The sequence below is a fragment of the Sabethes cyaneus genome, chromosome 3 (genome assembly GCF_943734655.1).
Source record: "Sabethes cyaneus chromosome 3, idSabCyanKW18_F2, whole genome shotgun sequence".
NCBI lineage: Eukaryota > Metazoa > Arthropoda > Insecta > Diptera > Culicidae > Sabethes > Sabethes cyaneus.
The window spans coordinates 23,394,463-23,415,274 of NC_071355.1; the positions used below are offsets into that span (position 1 = coordinate 23,394,463).

General features: G+C 40.5%; 1 protein-coding gene across 3 annotated transcripts in view; it reads right to left on the minus strand.

The window, feature by feature from the left end:
• Positions 1 to 478: 478 nt before the first annotated feature.
• The window catches only part of LOC128741287 (uncharacterized protein DDB_G0283357), a 164,254-nt gene continuing 143,920 nt past the window's right edge, over positions 479 to 20,812 (minus strand). For 2 of the 3 annotated variants that reach the window (XM_053836990.1, XM_053836991.1), the window contains exons 5-6: positions 3,102 to 3,666; positions 479 to 3,035 (exon numbers count right to left, since the gene is read on the minus strand). In XM_053836990.1, coding sequence (XP_053692965.1) covers positions 2,932 to 3,035; positions 3,102 to 3,666 — 669 coding nt within the window. In that variant the 3' untranslated portion in view covers positions 479 to 2,931. The remainder of the gene's footprint in view (positions 3,036 to 3,101; positions 3,667 to 20,812) is intronic. The other variant, XM_053836992.1, reaches the window with a different exon arrangement.

Genomic DNA, 20,812 nt, shown 5'->3' on the forward strand with positions numbered 1-20,812 from the left:
TACCAAATAGGTATCTTTACAAATCAAATCCCATCCTTTAAAGCTGTAGTTTAAGTTTTATTATTTTATTATTTTACCCGTTTTAAAGGCTAAATCAGTTTTGGTGGTTTTCATTTTACCTTTTTCAAGTTCATCACTTAACACTTGGTTTGCATGAATCAATTGACCATTTTTTGTGACAAATAATCGCACTCATTGTAACAATTCTGACAAAAACACTGGGTGACTTTTAGGCCAATTCATCGAAAGCATAGCTTTTTTATAATACCTTTTCCGATGCCTTCTGAGTGCCATTCTCGGCATTGGTAAATCTTGCTAGTAAATCCACGTTATTTCGAAATATCCCCTAGCGGCGGATTTCCTTTTTAACACTTTCACTAGGTATCAATTATTTAAGAGCAGCCATTTCCGTAGCACTAATGCGTTGACCGGCAATACACAATAAACGGCAACAAACGGTTAATGAAAATCACAGCATACTACGAATGGTAAGCGGAAAATACACATTTAAATTTTATGCACGAAAAGCATATCATTAACATTGCTTTTGGCTGATTCTCATCGTTTTTTCATCGTTTCCACGTTTCCACGCATTTTTAGCAAAATTAATGGTTACCAAGCGCCTCCATTGAAATATTTTTTCGAATAAAATATGTGACTCATTTCTATGAAATTCAGAAAAATTTCCAGTGGTTCCACACAACTTTTACAATTACCACTGACAATATAAATTCAACCAGAATCAACCTAAACTCGATTACTCGCCATTTCGAACTATACCTAAAATTCGCGTTGATTGCTAGCAGTCCAATTTAAGCGTTACTTTCAATAGGACAACATTTCCATGTAGTGTTAGCATTAGCAATAGATGTGTCTGATAGTGACAGTTTATTGTTCTCGTCGGTGTCGGACCTTTACGGTTTCCACCTTTAACGAACCAATTAGGTATTTCTGTGCTTTCTGTGCAGCTGCACATTTTCTGTTTAGAGTTAGAGTTACTGTTGTTGAGTTTTAATAATAAATTTTGATAGCTGTGCTGCAGTTTCCGTTCCAGTAAATAGTAGTTCAATTCCATGTTTTTTTGCCCCGTTCTCATCTTCCCTAGGGGAGTCAAAGTACCTAACTGTTTTAGACCTTCTCCTTTCGTTCAGTTGAGTGTGAAAAGTGAAAAAGGGCGCCAAGTCCTGCTACGTGAAACCTTTCAGTTAGAGCTGTCGTCTCCTAAACCTGGGTTTTGTTGTGGTTTTGAAGGTATAAATTTTCTGTAGGAAAATAGAGTCTCATTCTGGCTGGACAAAAATATATATAGAGTGTGTGTGTGTGGTTGTGGTGTCTCTTTTGTGAGCATTTGATAGAAATTTGTGTAATTCGATTTATCTTGCAAGTCAGCGTGTGAATGTGGTTTTTTTCGTGATAAATTTTTTTGCGTATGTTTTTTTTTTGTTTTCATTTAATTCTTCTAACTATGTGCTGTTTGCTTTCAATCAGGTGGTTTAGTTGCATGCAATAGTCGATGGACGACTTTCAGCAGTGTTCTTGTTTTATTGTTTAGTGTGTGAATATAACGGTTGAGTACGAGTACTTGTGGTGTTTTGTTTCTTCACTTCTTTATTTAACTATTAACCATTTTTATTGTTTTAAATTTTGTTTGAAATCATTCGCTCGCAATCGTATTGGCGAGATCGGGTTGCATTCGCTATTTTCTATTTCCTATGAATAGTTGATTTGTTTAATATCTAAACGTTAACTTAGCTCTACATTTTACACAAAAACTTAAAGTGCTGCTTGAAAAGTGCTTAAAACTTATATATGAAAATGGCATTTTTTTAAACATTGTTTTAACTAATGAGTCAGCTGTCTATTGCTCCTATGCGTTTACTCACACAAAATAAAATCTGTTCAACTATTTTACCCACTAGTTAAGGTAGAAAAAAAAGCTTTTTCTTTTCAATTCCTCGAACGGTGGAAGCCAAATTTCACTATCTTCCTGCTTGTGGTTGTAGGAAAACCGTGAAGGATAGCTTTCGATCAAGTGCCTAGAGACTTTGCCTGCATTTGCGGCCGGGTGGAACAATAAATATTACAAAGTTGCGATCTTGCGTGATGAAAACTTGGCTCCTAAATGGCTTTTTCTTTTGCTACCTTCTTAAGAAACCGAAAGCCATCTAATATTTTAACGGTAAAATAAAGTAAGGCATGGAAGCTACCTAGTCAACAGTTAACTATGTATAAACATTGATGAGGAATGTTCCTGTGTTAATTCCGTCTTTACAGTTTGTGGTGTGTTATTTATATATTTGTTTTGTCATCTTCAACAGTTATTATACTTTTTTTACGCTTTGAGGCGATTATTGCGCGGTGTGGTGTTTGTCATTTTTTGTTTTTGTTTTGATTTTTTTGTTTCGTCAAATCGAAAGGAATGTTTGAGAAAAACGAAAAAAACCTAAGCGTGAACCGAAATCGATTCAAGAGACTGATTTAATCAGTTTTGATTTTGAATAACTTTTCCCGTAAGTAGATTGGACCCTTGCAAGTTGAAAAAAATTTAATATTCCTATACAAATAGTTTTCAATTTAAAATTTTGTTTGGAATGTTTCCTTTTCGTAGAGAAGTAAAATTAATAATGCATCTATCAAAAATAGTACGTGGAAAGTTTAGAGTGTAGAAAATCAATTGTGTTAGAGAGTAAAAATGAGGCCGCTTTTGATGAAGATTTCATTTGTGAGTGTGTAAGTGTGTACTATCGTGTGGACATAGATTGCACTCCAAACGGTGTAATTATTTTGGGGGCCTGTTGTATCTTGACCCCGTGTCAAAATGTTTTCAATCTATAGGGTGTACCCCCTCTCTTAAAACAATATCACAATTGGTTGATTATTTTATTGCGTACCGCTGCTGTTGCTTACTCTTGCCACGTGGCTGCTCAGAACCTAGACCCAAACGCCGTGCGGGTTTTTGCTGGTAGGAACCGCATTCTCAAGCTGTCTCGGGGAGCCAATCATTCGGCGCGTACTGCCAGGCTTTACGGACCCCACTGTTGATCCACAATAAAAGAGATTAGTTTAATTTAAACTCGAAGACCTCAATCTACGCTACTCACCTTCCAGTAGATGTCGGACTTCGTCCGCAGGCGCCACGGCCAAACTTTGCAGGTTAACCTCCTTCATCTCGTGCACCAGCTGTTCCACTTGCTTCTTCTTCTCGGCGATGCTGTTCTCGATGACCGCGACCTCACTCTTCAGCTTGTCGGTAGCCTTGCTCGCATGGTCCGTACTCTGAATCGCCAGATCGATCTCCAGTTGGATCCTGTCAACTTCAGACATTAGATGGCGTTCTAACTGTGCACGATTAGTGTCATACTGTCGGCAATACTTGCGCTGCTCGACCTGAATCTCGTCCATCAGCAGGCGGATTTTGTTCTTGCACTGCAACAGTTCCGTCTCGCAGTTGGCCAACTTGGACCGGAGCAGGGTGATTTCGGACTTGAGCGTTTTCTCCTGCTGCCGGACCAGTTCGCCCTCCTCTTCGACGTACTGGAGCGTCTGCAGTTGCTCGCTGCCCTGCCGGTAGAGCTGGTCGGTTTTACTGATCTCCTGGTTGATGCCGTCCAGCTTTTCCTGCTGCTCGCGACCCTTGCTCTCCAGGTACTGAATTTCCGAATCGTACTGTAAAATAGAGTAAACGTTAGTTGAACAGCAGCCACAGGGATGTTAATCTTTTGTCCTGTGATCAGTACAATTTAGTTATTTAATCAATTACCTCGAATCACTTAGGTATATGCGGTGAAAATATGTAATAAATAGTGTAATAATTCTGTTCTTATTAGTTCTAGTGTCGATATTCGAAAAGTAACAAAACTGTGAAACTACAAATACTTAACACGAGCTTTATGCTGCTTTTGTGCTAGTCAAAAAAGACATTTAAATTGATAGATCATTCGAAACCAGAACAATTTAATGAACAACAATGTTCTTGATATAAACAAAAGACAAAACCATGTTAGAATGCATTAAAAACATTATTTAACTTTGTTATAATTTACATTAACATTAACACTCTCCGTAACCAACCCTAGTATCTCTGGGGAGACAAGCCGTGCGGGGAGGAGCGGAAAATAAAGTAAGGAATGGCCATTGAAGCAACGCTTATTAAGTTTGTATAATGTTCCCCTTTACCTAAGCTAGGGGATGCGCGGATCGAACCCGATAACCCGGATAACCCGATTCCATTTATTACAAAAAAGCCTCGGACTTAAACGTCTTCCTGAGACTTGACCATTCTTTGCTTCGCAGTTAGCTGTTAGAAGATCCTACTGACTCTATCTAGCAGCACCGCTCAGACGAGATTGGAACGTACGACGACTGGCTTTCTGGAAGTCGAGTAAACTTTTCCCTCCGCAAGACGATATACAAAACGTTAATTAGACCGGTAGTCCTCTACGGACTTGAGACAGTAACATTGTTTACGGGAGACATACGTGTACTTGCAGTATTTGAACGAAATGTATTGCGGATTATTTTTGGTGGAGTACAAACGGATAGTGGAGAGTGGCACACAGGCGTATGAACCACAGGCACTGCAGGCACTACTTGGAGAGATTCCTATCGTACATCTCGAAAAAGTTGGGCTACTACGGAGGGCCGGTCACGTCGCAGGGATGCCGTACGATAGTGATGCAGTGTGCAGTGAAATCCGTTCTTTTCATACCCCCCCCCCCCCCTGGAATAAAGGGGTTCAACGTGCTAGATGGCTCGACCGTATTGAAGCTGTCTTGCGTATGTCGAGACGATCACCCGAGTAGCACGGTGGTAACAAAGTTGTTGTGGTAACCGAAATATAACTAATTGCAGTCGTAATTCGGTTGCTTCAACTAAATGGACCTAAATTGTGCTACTTGGGCAACGAATTGAGGACCGAGTACAGTGGGAAGGAATTTTTGATCCCTGGTAGTATAAGTAAAAAGACGTAGGTATGACTGGCTTGTTAGACCAGCATCGTATCCACGGGAGGATTGTGAACTGAACGGCCCATCGGGTTTTTAAGATTAGGGGCCCCAATCTGCAATATTTTCATGGCAGTAATTTAATACATTTCTTTATTTATTTATTAACTTTTATTCATTGGGGTTTTCAACCAGTGGTTGGTTCGCCCCAATAAATTAATACATAAAAAACAACATCTACTCAAAAGACGTCACAATATCCACGGCAATATAACGACTTTTGGCTAGATTTGCTGAAGATTGTGCCTGTGTGTTGCTTCGGTTTATAACTTGTAGCGCTTTGTAGCGCTATGTTGAACAGCAAGAATGAAAGATCATGACGTTGACAAAGCCCCCAGTGGGATTCAAAAGAAACCCTCCATTTACTCAAAATCCGCACCGAACACTGCATACCATTCAACGTAGCCTTAATCGGTTTGATCAGCCTTCCAGAAATGCCGTTGGCGGCCAGAAACTTCCATAGTTATTCATGTTCGATGGTATCATACGCAGCTTTGAAATCAATCAAATAATAGTTCGTGGAAACTCTTTATTCATGGAGTTTTGGGACGATATGACTTAGAGTAATAATTTGATCCGCCACTAACCGTCCGCCAATAAATTCGGGAGAGCACTTTGTATGCTGGTTTGAGAACGATTGAGCTCTCAAAGTCCAGCTGTTCTGTATCTTCTGTATATGTATCTAAAAGTCTTACAGTGATCAGATCTACCGAACCATCCGCTCCGGTACTCAGTTTTTTTTCCAGGTGAAAATTTAGGTCGTATACTAACAGGGAAGAAGGCACTGTGTCGTCTGGGCACTATAAGATGGCAGCCCCATTATCAGACTCGGTAGCGTGACCCTAGTAAGGCATCCTACCCATTGGCGGAACTAGCGCTCATTTCTAGGGGGGGTTATAGTCCCGGCATTTTTTTCGACCATTTTATTGGTCGGTCAAGTCAATTTTTCTAGGGGGGGCTAAATCTCTCCTAGGGGGGGCCCTAGTTCCGCCAATGATCCTACCTAAATCCACCTGAGTACAAACCCCACGAACATTTTGAGTTTTATTACAGTCTTATAATGGTATTTATGACCAATTTCGGTCTTAAAAACCATTATAAGAGTGAAATAAAACCCTCATTTTTACTTGGGACATTCAACCTGATACGGATCGGAATATTTGGCATCAAGCTAGGTGATGAAACAAGGAGGACGAATGGATGCTCGGTACTTGGAACGATCTGCAGATCTGCAGAACTTCGCTGGTGGCGACCGGGCGCTGCTTCAACAGCTTGAACTCCGTAAACTCGGCATCGTAGCTCTGCAGGAGATCGATCGCAAAGTAGAGAATATTTGGAAAATCCGCGACGGAAAGGTCCAGTTTTACAAGGGCGGTGGCACTACCAACGAACTGGAAACGGTCTTTGCTGGGCGTGAATACAGGCGTAATTTTTTAGGGTTAGTGTCCTTGATGAAGTTTATTAATAACATATTACGCATTTTTTTACAGTGCCGTATAACCATGAATTTACCTCTAGGGTGATACAAAGTTCTGGTTTTATAAATTCGTTCAAAAAAAATTTTTTCATCAAAAAAGAATTTTTTCGTTACGTAATTTGTGTGCCACGCCTTATTAGGGTGATCACATTTTTGTTTTTTCGGGCACGCCCAAAACGGTATATATTCTCTAGAAAAGTTGTAGAAGACACTAAAATAAGCAACTTTGTTAAATAAAGTAACACTCTGTCTCTTTCTCTTAGCGAGCTATAAAGAATTTTATCGAAAATAATACACTTCTCAATGGATTTTCCGGGGTTCCTGCAGAATGCTGTTGGTGGAAGTTTTTGTTTTTTTTGTACATAAAATATAGTGCTTTCCTATGAAAGTTTGGTTTGCCCGAATGTGTGCAAACTTGATAAGGCCATGGCAAATCATATTTGAAGTTTTTGTCACCCCCCCCCCCCCCCCCCTTGGAAATTGGCTTGAAAATTCGGGGGGCAAAAAAATAATTTGTAGGATATAATAAACCAGATTGACCACGTTCTCATATATGGCCGATTTTTCTCGAACATACACTCCAACAGGGTGCGGATATTGCGGATTAGTTTGATGGGGAATGCCAATAAGCGGTGGAGAAAAAATAATCTGAATATTGCCACTGTTGTCCCTAATGGATTCAGATAATTCTTCCAAGTAATTTTTGGCCTAATACCAATGAGCCCAGTTGGCTTCGAGGTATGACGCTGGCCTAATAAGCCAGTCGTCGTACGTTCGAATTTCGACTGGAAAGGGCTGTTAGAGTCAATAGGATCGTAGCAACTTTCCCTGCAATTGTCCTGCACTCTAACAGTTGGCTGCGAAGTCTGTCGTATAAAAACAGAAGGTCAAGTTTCGATAACGGAATCTAGCACCTAGGCTTTGCTTTGCTTTACCGATGAGCAATAAACCAGTTGACCAAGATCCTGAGGCGTAGAAAGGTGGAGGCAGTTCTTCGATGAACACCTCAATGGCGAAGTTGCAGAAGGAGGCGGCAGAAGACGAACGGAAGTTAAACCGACACCGAATGGAAGATAGTAATGTCTCAGTAGTACCTGATCTCCAAGAAGTCAAACGAGAAATCGAGTTGCTGATGACCAACAAAACCGCTGGTAAGGACCTCCAACCGGCGGAGCATTATAAACATGGTCGAGAAACGCTGGCAACGGCACTACACTGGGTTATTTTCAAGATTTGGAAGTAAGAGAAGCTACCGGAGGAATGAATGGAAGGAGTGGTTTGTTTCATCAATAAAAAGGGTAATCGGCTTGACTGCTGCAACTATTACGGCATAACGCTGGTAAACGCCGCCTACAAGGTACTCTGCCAGATCCGCCGGCTGTCATAGATAGCACAAGGTTTCGTCGGAAATCACCAGATGGACTTTAAGGGCGCAGCTACGGACCAGATTTTTACCATTTGACAGATCTTGCAGAGATGTCAGGAGAACAACTTGTCCACGCATCACATCTTTATTGATTTCAAAGCAGCATACGATACAGTCGATCGTTTTTGTTCCACTTCCCTTCTTCCTAGCTGTTGTCAAGCGAGTATTGAACGATTTTAAAACACTGTGAACAGTGCTTGGAGGAAATCCAAGCTTTTTGGCAAGTTTTCTTAACGAGAGATACGGATTTTCATTGCGACCGCACACAATTGCTTTTCGCACCTGCTCTTCTTTCGACGCCATTTTACGCTGAGCGCTTGTTAATGTATTTCCGCAGCAGTGTGTGTTTAGGGTTGTCCAAATTTTGTGGTGAACAAGCCTTAAAAACGGTGGAATTTATGCTTCAAATCAATTTTTAAAGCAAATAAAGCAACATACGATATTTACACCTTCTAGAAAGTTACGTATTTTGATAGTATCAAAATGTTGGTAGAAAATGCCAAACCTGTTAGATGAGGTTTTGTGTACAAAAAGTTTAATATTCTGATTTTAAGGGGGTCACGATAAAAAGTCAATTATATCTCGCAAACCATATTATGCAGATACTTAGTATCTTCGGCAAAGTTTAATGAAATTCAAAGTTCTACAACTTTGCCCAACACATGACCATGCTATCTAGTTCCTATAAAAAGTTGACTTTTTCAAATGTGTTATCCCCTTAATATATAATTGTATGAAAATGTCAACACATGTAGAATACATTTCTAATGAACTTCTCTGAAGACACCTAAGTTCAAAAATGTAAGGAAAAGCGAGAAAAGTCTTTTGACCGCCTTTTTCCAGAGTGGTTCCACTGTGCGGCAGCGCCTGAACTTTGACAAAGATTACAACTCTAGAGCGCCGAGAGTACCGGTGTCGGTGGTGCAAGGGCCGTGCATTAAAGGACTTTGAGAGTTCAAGCAGCGCTTCGTAGCAGATAAACGGCTGATGGAAGACGTCGAGAATCCCGGTGGTGCTTCAAATAATATGCCAAAAAGAAAATTGTACTTACACATTTTATACACAAAATTTATAAAAAAAAAATCTCTCACTTATGGAGAATGAAATGAACAAGGTACTGGAAAAAAATATAAAATTGGCCATCGAAAGTTTCAATTAATTTATAAATTTCGACAAGGAACCTCAAAAAAAAACTCAGTTGTAAGATTGGCCGGGTGATATATGAAAAGCAAAAAAAAAAAAAATCTGCAGCTCTTGAAAATGATCTCAAATTTGCAAATGCTGACCGATTTGGCCTCAGGATTGAATATAAATCAAGTGGTGTTGAGCTGAGGATAGTGGGTCATTTTTAACGTTACTTTAGGGTTCCGTAAAGTGAGAAAAATGTATTTTTTTTAGTTAAATTTCATAATGCTTTCCAAAAATGTATAAAAAGCTTAAAATTGCTTCGAAAATGGTTGAGTTATTCATGACAGTATGTGGACATCTAGCCAAAAACGTATTTTTTGCAATACCTAGAATTTTTGGGGTTGTTAGAATGATGTCAAACGTGTTTTAATGATGTACTAGGTGCGACTAACAATGTACACTAGGTCACTTGCAACGTATTATAAAAATTTTTTTGTCACACCGTGATTGGTTGTTTCATTTCAACTTTCCAATGGTACTTAGTCTTCAAGTAAAAATCGGAGCTCATGACGAAAAAGGCGACTATTTGATAAAATTTTATATGGCGACCAAATCCAAGCAGGCCCCAAAAATTCCTCCGTTTCAACTTTTTTGAAACTGTCGGGCCGCTAGACGAATGAGGGGTCCACTGTTTCGAGGTATTAAAAGCGTAATTCTCAGTTTTTAATCATTTTCAACCAATTAAGTACAAAAGCTCCCATATTTAAAGACTTCGTGTCAGTAATGGCACCATTTCAACCAGAACTATTCACCTATATAATACACTGGGTGCTTCGAAAAAGTTTCGCATATGCCATGTGTACATATGTACATTCACTTAAAAGGATATGCAAACACAAAAAACAATGTACAATTTCCCAGTTATTACTATAAATTTACTCTTAGGAGCAAATGCAAGCCAAGTCATATAGGCTATGTAACTGACATTTTAACAATATGAAACCAATGCATAGTACATTATTCAGTAACGCACTGCTGTACCGTACGTTAATGGCAAGGTTGGCAAAAACTGAGCTCTATTTATCTACGATCGCCACCACCGCCGAAAAAAAATACAACCCACTCGCCACTGTGTTGCTATTTGCCAAACATTAACGGCAGCAAACAAAATCCGTAAAATGTTTAAACCGACACCGGATGAAAGGCAGGTAGGTCGGTAGGTACCACCGGTCGAAGCTTCCTGCACGGATCCCCAGCAGTTCTGCGATGACGACGAGCGACGGTGCGTCCCCTCTAAATGGAAAACCATGAATAATAACGAAATAGCACACGCCTTCGGATCATCATCAACGCGTTCCGAGACCATCAGCTTTTTGCACCCACCACGTTCAGCACAGTTCCATCTTTTTTGTCGCATTCCGTGTTCTACCCGTTCAGCGATGTCATATTATCACGTTTGGCTTTTGGGTTCCAGTCAGCCAGCCAGCCAACCAGCCATCGTAACGATCATCCGAGAGGGTAATAGAAGCGCACCCATCGAAGGCGGGAAAAATTCCCTTTTCGTGGCAAATTGGGCGCACCATCCGAACGCGGTGAAACGAGGAATGTACGTGGCTGTTTCTATGGTCTTGTTTTGCAACGGTTTTCCTTGGTTAGCTGTTTTCCATATTTACCACCTACCGCATTTTGTAGGAGGATGCCTCCACAGCAGCTTCCATCCTTGCTGGCTGTTTATCTGCTCAAAATCGTGGCTCATAAGACGTCGTTGCCTTGGTATCTGCTCTAGGGAAAACAATTTATAAATGATAACTGAAATATTCTTAGCGGGTGCGAGTGAATAATCGAAAGTAATCCTTCTCGCTGTGGTAAATTTTCTGTGGTCTAAGATGAAGTGGATAGCGCCTCGGCGGTTCCGCCGACTCGGTTCTATCTTGAAGAGATCTGTGATTACAGTATTTTGACACCCGGCACGGCAAGAAAACGGCGAACAACGCAAACTGTTTAGACTGCCATTACACTGCCATTTGCATACAGACTCCGGGGGATGCTTTCGACACCATTTTTGCACGCATTTATTTCGCATTACAGCGGTGTTACATACAACACCGAACGGTTGAGCTGAATTTAAATAACTCGATTACAAAGTCGTTCGTTGTTCGTTCGGTTCGATGGGAAAGTTTTTCGGGCGTCCCGGAGCGCCCACAATAAGTCTGGCCACCAGAATTTGAATTGTTGATTCAAAAATTTTTTTATTATCTGTATCGTTTGCTATTCGTTGGTTGGTGGTGTCATCTGTTTTTCTTTTTTTTTTTGGTCCAATATTGTCGAGGACAGCAATTCCGATAGTAACGAGATTGATTGCTTTTGCTTTTATTGTGCCGGTCGGTTGAGCGACCGACGACGTGCGGCAGCCGGCAGCCGGCAGCGAACGATACCGCACACTAACTTGGAAAAACGGAAGAAGTTGTCCTGCAATTGATAGTGAATGCAACGGAAGCTAAGATTTTTTTTGATTGGCAACATACAAAGTATCAAAGGAAGAAGGAAAATATACTACAGAATGAACAACTTTTTCCTTCAACGACAATGGATGCCGGGCGTTTGGATTCGTACTGAAAAACGTGTCAAAGTGGTGAATGTTTTTAGAGATGGAATCCTGTACTGAGAGGGTTTTTTTTCGCACACAGCAAGACCGTGTGTTTACAGTGTTTTAAGTGTTGAAACTGTGGAAAACTAATGGTCAGTGAAAAGTACTTTCTCTCGCCATTCATTCGAGTAGAGATTAGAACTCAAGTTGCAATTGCAGTAGCTCCGGTTCGCTTCCTTGAGCAACAGTTGAAATAGTTTTATTCCACCTCGGTGATTTTAGTGGATTGTTGTTGTTTGCAGTTTGATGTACTTCTTGCCATTTACTAGCATATTTTATCGTTTGGCCAATCACAATTATGTCTTCTGTGGCCTTTGGTTCGTTACACTTTAATGCGATTTTTAGGACTCCTTCGTGTTGCACACAAAATTGCAGTTGACTGAATTTGTGAATCATTAGCATTTTATCATTAGCATGGAATGCCACAGAAGTAATCTGTTTTGAAAATATCATCATAAAAAATTGAAACAGACGAGCGGGTAAAATTTTCCCACGCAAGGCCTTCCATAAAAACAAGTGTCAAATTAAATTGTTAGGTACGAACCCTGCCGACCCAAAATTTCACAAGGGTACCGAGTCACTACCGACCGAGGTGAAATCGTTCATCGGATAAAAGGGGAAAATCTGATATCATCGGTGCTTAGCTTCGAAGCGTTGTTAGCATACATGAAGCTTGAGGGCCGTCGCACCATTAGAATGATGATGTCAGTAAAAAAATAAGCAGAAATACCGACAGATTAAGGTTCAATTTTTGCGGCACACCCCGGAAAAACCCAAATTGACCTAGCGAATGGTGAAGTAACCCTTGTTATGTTGTCAAACCACTCAACATTTTGAATTTAAGATGTGGATCAAGTGCATATTTTTAATGTATCCTACTCCGTTATTGTTTGGTTTATACGACTGTCTGAGTTTTTGATCTGACACTAACAGTACTTCCCAGCCGATCAATATAAATAAACTAGAAAGCGAACCGTTCTGATTCAAACTTAGAACAGTTTCAAACTTTGAGCTCTTAGAATCAAATGCTCGTTAGTATCGCTAATATGATAAAATATTATGCTTATTGTATACCACCGTGTTCGTTACAATGTCCCCTATCAGGTAGTATAGAGAGTAGGGTGGGGCATAAGTGCGATGTAGGAATACAACAAAATATATTTTATAGAGATGCAGTAACTCAATGTCTTCACATTCAACTACAAATCATCTGGAATAATAGTGTTATGCAAAATAAATTCTTCATTCTTCTGATCAAGTGCCGATTCGCACTTTTACTCGACTAGCGGGGTCTAACAAAACCATTTTTTCTTCAATCTGCGGCATGCTTCGGTAAGGAATATTCTCAATTTACACCTTTCATATTTTGCGCTGGTGTAACGGGTGACAACTAAAATTTTGGAATTTTTTCGCAGCCCTTATGCTCAACAACAAACGAGAATGAGCTCAGAGAGAAATGAGAGTATGCATGTTTTAGCTCTCTCTCTCCTCTTTTTGTTAATAGTTTTTGTTTTGTTTATGCTTGCCCAGTTTTGCTAAAAATGGCGTCGAAACAAGAAGCATTTCGAGAGCGCGTTGTACACTGCTACGAATTGTAACAAAAATCTTGGCAAAAAGTGTTCGGTACAACATTTAAAAAGCAAATATGTTGCAGTTTCGACTGTTTACCATATTCTAAGATGCCCAACAACTATTCGCAAGCAAGATAGTGGAAGGCCAGCCAAAACTGTGGACGCAGAAGGACATCGTTCTCTTTCTCGTTTCTTTAACAACAAGCTCTCTGGTTTGGCTATCAATTAGGATGCACCAGACGAATGTTTGAAAAAAATTTTGATCCCGTTTCTACAAAAACATCATGCAGATGGACAAAACATGTTCTGACCGGATAGCGCATCGCATGACGCCAAAAAAACACAATCGGTCCTGAATATCCATTCGATCCTATTTGTACCCAAAAACCACGGCCCAAAAAATCTGTCGCAGTGCGCCCAGTCGAAGAATTCTTCGGGAATTTGGGTTTCTTGGTGTACAAAAATACCTGGAGAGCCACGAATTGCAAACAGTTGATTAGTAGAATCAAGAGATGCATTCGCAAAGTTGACATGACGGCCGTACAACGCTTCTGTTTCGACGTCAAACGAAAGCTTCGCCGAACAGCCGATTACAGACCGTTTTCAAATGTACACTAATTTTTTTTCAACAATAGATAACGTATTTTTAATTTCGGTAAATCAGATCTTCTCCATGTATCTTTGTCTTTTTTTGACAGCTTGAGAAAAAAAATTCAAAATTTTAGTTGCCACCCGTTATTGCAGCCTCCGTCAGATCTAAACTTTTCCAAACGTTTGTTTTTTGTTTCTTCAGCGGAAAAACATTGTTTTCCTTCGGCCAACATCTGTAAAGCAGACAGTTTTCTGTAGATCTTCCATTTGTAGTATCTGTTATATAATCCCTAAAGCTGTATATAATTAGCTATACATTTTTGTCTCGTCCACGAATTGCACTTTTGCCCCGTCCGTGAATCGCACTTTTACCCCGCTAGGCACTTGACGGGGTTTGATTAAATTATGAAAAAGCGGAATATATTTTGTAAATTATACATCAAAATCGACCTAAAATAACATTTGCACATAACTCAGCAACTATGCTTCGTAAACAACCAAAGTTTACGTTAGATTCAAGCTGTCAAAGTAGTCATCTATCCATGCCAATGTAGTCAATTTACTCGGAATCTGCACCGATAAATCATTGAATTTTATTCTAAGTGCTCGAAGTTTGAGACTGTTCTAAGTTTGACTCAGACCGGTATAATTATAATTTCGGCAATGAAAATCTTAGTTGTGTACACATATGCACCTCATTCAGGGTAATTATTAGTTTAAATATGAGGATCTACAGGAAATTATATTCAATAGTTTAAATTACTGATATAAAACCACCTGAAGGACCCAACTGGTTCATCATAATTAATTTCTGAGAGTACTGGTTATCATTTATTTTCACAAATAAATACATCCGCTGCCACATCGGAGTGAAAATCAATATTGATTTCTAACCAATTATTATGCAGCCCGTAGTTAAATGTCGATTTCTTTCCGAAAGCGTTCGGCAGGGGCAATACAAAATCGATTATTCAACGGAAATGAAAATTATAATTAGTGCTTCGCAGTTTGCTGCTGTTTAACTATGGCGCTAGACAGTTCAGGAATTCGTGAAAAATTACTCGCATTTTCTCGATCAAAGAGGACGGCTTTGTTCTAAAAATTGACAAAATGAATTTGAAACTATTGAATTCAAAGAGTGCAATTTGAAAAAATTTGAACATTTCTAACTACCGTGATAGAACACTCTTATGCGCTGTGTCGAAATTAATGGAATTGATAGTACTCGATTTCCTGAAGTACGTACCTACAATTGCTGCACAGTGATAATTACATTGTGCATCTGCAACCGCTCGACTAATTGTACCATAATTTAGTTTCATAAAAGCAGGGTATTCATCATTCGTTCACTGCAAGCCAAGCACGACTACAAGTGAATGCCAAATGCAGATGCAGAACTCCTCCACAGCTTTTTATAAAAGCGATCCTCAAATAGCATTAGGTAAGTTAGAGATACTAGAAGGTTCGATTCCTAATTGGCTGATCTAATGGATCGTAAAATGACCGTCATTTTAGACTGCTCATCTTCCTCATCTACTTCAATAATTAGAACTTTACTTCAAGTACCTTACACCGATAACTTTAAATTGTTCTATATTGTGCAAGACGATCTTCCAGCAGCGAAAACATAAAATAACGGTTGAATTCAATTTTCGAGTTTTTAGAAAATTCAAGAACATAATATGCACATTGTTCACCTGATGCTAAAAAGCCGTGTATCGAGTCGATACAGTGTGGCATGTTCCTCTAAATCGTTCTAATTATTGAGATCGTCACAAATTGCTAGTGTTTGATTCTTTATCTGTCTATTCGCGATATATTTCGAGTTGTCTTTGTGTGATAATATTCCGCACTCGTCGATTGATTGCTCAGATTTGTTGTAGTAGGTAAATCTGTAGACATAGGTGGTCGGAAAATTCGATTCCATTAGTTCTGTGACAAATCATAATCAGAATTGACATGACATATATTACTGATGTTGAAACGACGCTTTACGGGAATCGGTTCCAGATTAATAGTGACCATCAAATCCACATCGAAACAGATTTCAATAATTTGACATAATTATCTAAATACGGCATTCCGGGACCACGTGATATATGGTCACTATCTGCAGGTATTAATGAAATAGAAAAGACACTCGGGAAAGTTCCCAAATTTGATGAAAAAATATTCAAAGATAAAAAGTTTACGGGCATTTTAGTGAATTTTCGATGCTAAAAATGATATAGACCTTAGATGGTTAGTGTGGTGGACCTTAAAAAGCTCTTAAAAGTACAAAATACGACCGATCTAGATTTTTGTAGAATATGGCAACTAAAATTTTGGAATTTTTTCGCGGCCCCTATACTCAACAACAAACGAGCTCAGCGAGAAATGAGAGTATGTATGTGTTCTCTCTCTCTCTCTCTCTCTCTCTCTCTCTCTTTCCTATTTTTCTCAAAATTTCATTTCATTTCATTTATTCATTGTCCAGTAGCTTAAGACATAAATCTTTTAAAAATTTGCTACCTCCGATTACCAACAGTTATTACACAATTTTACAACTTAATTACTACATATTACTACAACTACATTGTCAGGATTTTTCCCTCGAATTCAAAATAAAATTAGTCTCGGTTCCAAAAGTCGATGCAGCCTCTTTTGAAATTTGCTTCCGACGATGAACGTTTAACAGCGGGCGGTAACGAATTCCAATTTACCACGCCTCGAACAAACAATGAATTTGCGTAGATTGTCGTGTTATTGGCTAGAACTACCAAACTCTGCAAACGGCGTCCACGGGTTTGGATAAGCCTCCTATGTAGATTACTAGGAGACTGTGTTTTTAACAGATTCCTCAGGAAAACGCATGACCGATAAGCATAAAAGCATTGTAAAGGGCACCCAATGAGGTTCTGCTGAAGGTGACTCACATGGTCATAGCGGCTCAATCCGTACACAAATCTCACGCAACAATTTAATGCGACACGCAGACGATTTAAGGAGCTTGCGCTGGGACGAATGTGCAGAACATCGCCAAACAGGAAATGCGGCAGGATCAGGGATTTGAACAGATTCAGTTTGGTGGCAGTCGGTGCGGAGGGTGTGCAGCAATACAACGTTCGTAGACTAGCATAAATCTTTCCGCATTGCTGCGCTATCAGGCCATCCCACTGCAAATCATTTTGGAAGATAAAACCTAGGTTGCTGGCACTTTCTGACCATTCGATGCTTTGACCATCCAGTACAAGTCCAGGTGCTGACAAATCGGTACCTCCGACTCTATGACGTCGACTTGCGATGAATAGAGCTTTACTCTTGGCTGGATTCACAAGAAGTTCATTTCGTCGTGACCAATCCGCAACTCGTTCCAGATCAGCATTCACCATTCTGACTAATTCGCGCGAACAAGGGCCAAGCTTACCGACATAGAGCTGCACATCGTCGGCATACATTTGAATAGAACAGTACTTCATCACCGTAGGCAGATCATTTATATGGCAGCAAAAAAGTAATGGGCCAAGCACTGAGCCTTGAGGAACGCCAGACGGCACTTCCATGCTACGTGAGCAGCGATCACCACAGAAAACTGTCTGTTGTCTTCCAAGCAGGTACGATTTCATCAAACTCACGGCAGCGGAGGAAAAGTTGAACTGGGCACTCAGCTTGGTCAGTAGCTTACTGTGCGGAATTGTATCAAAAGCCTTTGAGAAATCGAGCAGTAGCAATATACCGGAACCTTTTTTATCGACAATGGATGCTAAATCGTCATACACTCGAAGAGCTGCGGTTTTGATGCTATGTCCCCGACGGAAGCCAGCCTGATAGTCCGTTAGCAAGCCATTACCTTCTATGTAGAACGTCATTTGCTGTTTAAGAAGCTTCTCAAAAGCCTTCGACAACGCACAAAGTATGCTGATAGGTCGAAGATTACTGATGTCGTTCAAACGAGCCTTTTTCTTCAATGGTAAAACTTTTGCGTGTTTCCAAGAGTCAGGAAATGTGGAGCCCTCGATAAACATATTAAACAAATATGTAATGTGTTGCACGACTAGCGGTAGGATGATCTTCACAAATTTAATGGGCAAGCCGTCCATTCCGACGGCGTTCGACTTGATGTCACAGATGGCGTTGACGACTTCCCAGTCGTGCACTGGTTGAAAACAGAAACTGTATGGTGATCCTAATTCGGAGCTTACGGGTGTTTCTCCCCGGCGGGAACTGTTTGTAAAGTTGGCTGAGAAAGCACGATTTACATCATCTGGATCGAAATCACATGACCCAGAGTGTTTATCCTTACCGACTCCAAGACTCTTTAACCGTTGCCATAAGGTTTTCGACGGAGTGCTGCAGTTCAAAAAACGATTCAGATACTCCTGCTTGGCTCGAGTGATTTTCGTGTTAGCGTGATTACGCAGTGCCTTGTAGTGATGCCGCTTCATGTCTTTCAAATACGTTGGAGCTTGCAGCCAATCCTTGTACGCTAAGTCACGCTCAAGCAGGGACTGACGTACACTGTCCGTGAACCACGGATTATAGCGACGGCGATTGGTACTAGCACGAAGAGGGATGCACAAATCATGCACTCTTTTAATGTGTTCGTTGAAAAATTCCATGGAAACGTTCGGGTTTTCCATCGCGTAGAACTGGTTCCAGGGGATAGTCAGGATTTCGTTTTCTAAGATATGAGGATCAAAATTGGCGTAGTCTCGATAAGTACGCAAACTGGAGGACCGTGTAACGACAAAATCGACTGACACAAAAATCAAATCATGTTGTGATAACCCAGGAAAGCTGACTTGTCCAAATCGCAAGACCTTCTCGTTTCTGTTGGTTAGGAAAAGATCTAGCTGCGAGCATCCTCCACCATGGAAAAACGTTGGTTCATCGCTGACTGAAGATAGAGAAAACGTACGAAGCACCGATTCAAATGACGTACGTTTGTTACTGAGCCGGAGCATGTCGGTATTGAAGTCTCCCACCAGGAAAACATTGTCGTAGTATACAGCAAAATTTGCCAACTTTTCTGCCAGGAAAGCCGAGCAATCGTTTTCTGGCGGATTATAGATTACCATTAGGAGGATCTTTTGACCGTCCTGTCGAAACTCTAATGCCAAACATTCCGTTTTGTCTACTGAATCTACTGTGAGTACGGTGCCGAAAACACTAAAGGAGGCCAGATACTCCCTGTAGTAAACAACGATACCTCCACCACGCTTATATACTCTATCATTTCTTACAACACGGTAACCAGGGATACTGATACTACGATCGCTTATCTTGGAGTTTAGCCAGGATTCAGTAAAACATGCGATTTCAACCTTAGAGTCCAGCAGGGTGTTTCGAATCTCATCAAGCTTGCTACAACCTCGTGCACAAAGACTTTGGGAATTTCCGTGACAAATGTTCAGCTTTCCAGGTAGTAGAGCAGCGTTTAGAACAGCTCCAGGAATGTTCGTAGAGGCGTGGTTATATGACGGAGGCATCATGTGTAGTAGGGGAAGCAATTTCGCGAGGGCTGCATAATTACGGTGGAGCGGAAAGCAGATATCTTTAACATACAATCTTTAACTCCAATCAAAAATAATTTAAAACTATACTACATAAACACTACTACAAAAGTGAGCGAAGAGATAGAGAGAAATGTATATATAACATACTAATTACGAGTACTTATCCAGTTCATTCTCGGACTGTATGGCTACGGGAGGTTCGCCAGCCGTCGACCTCACATAGACGACCCCTTCTTTGGTGTAAACCGATGCCAGCTTTCCCGCTTTTTTCCGATGTAGTGCAACCGATTTAAGCTTGCGCGCTTCAATGGAGAGGTTCTCGTTGATGTACACACGGCGATCGGAGTCCAGTCCAATGTGTCGTAGCTTCAGGTCTCGTTTCCGTAAATACGCACTGTAAAACTCGTCCCTTGTTGCCTTCAGCGGAAATTCCACAACGATTTGACCATCGCTGTCCGTGTTGCCGCTGGTTTTCATTCGTCTAGGGCGCGCCATCAGGATTGTTGTTTCATTCACTGCTATGTGCCTTCCAATTGCCTTTAACGTCGAGTGCAAGTTTTCACCATTTTTGAAGGGAACTCCGCTTACGATGAGCTCATTTCGATTCTGCAGGGCACCGATTTTCTGCGATATACTGTCTACCCTTGCGTTAAGCGAATCCAGTACAGTGTCATGGTTTTGAAACTTCGTCACACATTCGTCTTTTACCAACATTATTTCATTCCTCAGTTCAGTTTTAACGGAGTCAATTTTGCTGTTGACATCCCTAATTTCAGAGCGCACCGAATCGATCAGCTGTTTCGTTTCCGAAAACTGCTGCATCATCGTCCGTAGCATACCTTCCAGTGTGATCGGATTGGTATAACCATCGCATTCATCAGTCCGCAGCCACTCGTTCGTCAAGTGTACATTTTTCCTAGCACCAGCAGCCAGCGGTGTGCGTCGTTGAACGTTCGTCATCGTACCGTGTGTGAGATGAAACGGAGAAAGCAACACAGACTGAATGCGCGTGTGTGAGACACTAGTGAGTTTCGTTTGTTGACTATAGTCTTGCGTGGGACAATAGTAATGAAATAAATCGCAGTCGAATGAAGGCAAAAATTCGATCGTAAATAGACAGTCAGCCTTATGTCGCACAAACTGGATAACACGACCGGAAATAAATCGGACACTCCGGATCGCAGTAGAATAATTAGCGGTGGTGTAAAAACGGTAGTACTTCACTTTTGCAGGTGTTTAATCCGCGACTTTAGAGACACATTCTCGCGCCGGCCGTCTGTATTGTTAACTGTTTGTTTTGTTTGTTTGTATTGTTTGTTTTGTTTATGGTGAAATTAGCCGTCATCGATTCTGCCAATTTCAAAAGCAGTTTTTTTTGTTAGAAACAAAAATTCAGTTCATGAAAATATATTCGCTGTGTTCAGATTGGCAAGAAGAATGCAGTATTTACATTATTATAAACAGAACTCCGCTT